We start from the raw sequence: 1,808 nt of genomic DNA on the forward strand, positions 1-1,808 counted from the left end.
TGTGATGACTTTGTGATGAGCGCAAGAGACGTGAGAATTTTAGAAGATGCTCGGTGAGTTTAGTTTTTTAAATTTTCTTGCAATTTTAATTTTTATATTTTCCATATAATTCTTGTGTAACTCTTTGTTAATTATATGCATTCTCGACTCTATAGAGATGTTTCTCAAAAAGATGAAGGTGGTAATGAGAATAACAGAGAAACGCCATCTATCAAACGGGCTGTCGGAAAGAGGGAGAGGAAGGATGGACCCTCTGTTACTTCAGCTTATATGCCTCTAGATCAACCAAAGGAAGGCACAAAGAAGAGACGTGTCATCCAGATATTTGATAGTCCTGAGGGGGAAAAAAAGTGCAAAAATCAAGAAGGCTTCATACCTACATCTAGAGACTATCTAGGTAAGGCACTGGCGTTTGATTATGAGAACAAATTAATTGAAGACTTTCTACAATCGAGAATGAACAGGTAACTGTTACTGACTTATTCTAATAATAATCTTTGAATTTACTTAATTCTAGTAGCAATTTTCTCACAATGTACTTGCATATAGTGATACGTACATTTGGAAGTGTGCCGAAGCAAGCGTATCTCGCTTAGATGCTTATATACTATTAACGGGAGGTGAACTCAGTGACGATGTAGGTTCTAAACAATTGTGTTATTGATTGTTTGATGTTGTATATAAAATAATTTATATTAACTATTTTATTCATTCATGGTAATTTTTGTAGGTGATCGATGCATTTGTTATTCGGCTTTGTAACAAGATTGAAACAACTGATAGTTATGATCGAAAGATACATGTCACAAGACCTTGGCTTGCAGTAAGTATATCCTTGTTTTTTTCACTAATTGGTGGATATTATTATTATGTTATCCCACAATGTTGACATTATTGCATCTTTTAGCAAGCATTTCTAGAAGGAAATCTTGAAATGGTGGCAAAACGAATGAAGGAAAATGTTTCTCAGCAGAAGTTCTTGGAGTGTGAAAGAATTCTGATCCCGATTGTCAGCTCCGGACATTGGCACCTGGTAGAGTTAGTGAGAGAGGAGACAAAATTCTATCACTACTCCTCAATCAACTCCCCCATTTATACCGCCGATGCTGTGAAATTTATAAATAAGTTTATGAGTTTCATTGAGAGTAATTGGGGATTGGGGAAATTGGAGCATCATGGTCTTGTGTCAGTTGCCGTGCCACAACAAGGACCGTAAGTGTTTCATGCATTTCTAATTTAATTGTTCATTTTTTTGTTTCATTGTCATTTTCAATATTGTAATATTTTTCCCTTAAATGCAGAACGTTAGATTGCGGGATCTTTATGATGTAGGGCTAACATGGCCAACAGAACACACACTTGTGCTATCTAGAAATAACGCCAGCCCGCAGTAGAACTAACTCGAGAAGGGATAGAACTAACAGGAGGGCAGCTAGAACTAACAAGCAGTTAGGTAGGGCTAACTAACATGGCCACCAGAGCAAACACTTGTGCTAGAAATAACGCCAGCCCGCAGTAGAACTAACTCGAGAAGGGATAAAACTAACAGGAGGGCAGCTAGAACTAACAAGCGTGAGGTAGGGCTAACATGGCCACCAAAACAAACACTTGTGCCAGAAATGGTAAGAACTAACACGGAAACGGCTAGAACGAACATTAACATAGGTAGAACTAACATATTCAATAGATCCAACACTTAAACTAACATTATTCACTTGCACTTGGCAAGAACTAACACGGAAATGGCTAGGTTTGACTGCATTCGTTGTTTTTGCATAGTTCCCAAGGTTGAAGAGTCAACTCACCTT

At 37.6% G+C, this 1,808-nt stretch overlaps 1 protein-coding gene across 1 annotated transcript; it reads left to right on the forward strand.

The window, feature by feature from the left end:
* The first annotated feature begins 270 nt into the window (after positions 1-270).
* LOC109828408 lies at positions 271-1,332 on the forward strand. The gene is made up of 5 exons (XM_020395412.1): positions 271-464; positions 550-637; positions 731-823; positions 908-1,212; positions 1,302-1,332. Exons 1-5 carry the CDS (start codon positions 271-273, stop codon positions 1,330-1,332), a joined length of 711 nt encoding a protein of 236 aa, XP_020251001.1.
* The last annotated feature ends 476 nt before the right edge of the window (positions 1,333-1,808 follow it).

The sequence above is a fragment of the Asparagus officinalis genome, unplaced genomic scaffold, assembly GCF_001876935.1.
Source record: "Asparagus officinalis unplaced genomic scaffold, Aspof.V1 AsparagusV1_Un1324, whole genome shotgun sequence".
NCBI classification, from domain to species: Eukaryota; Viridiplantae; Streptophyta; class Magnoliopsida; order Asparagales; family Asparagaceae; genus Asparagus; species Asparagus officinalis.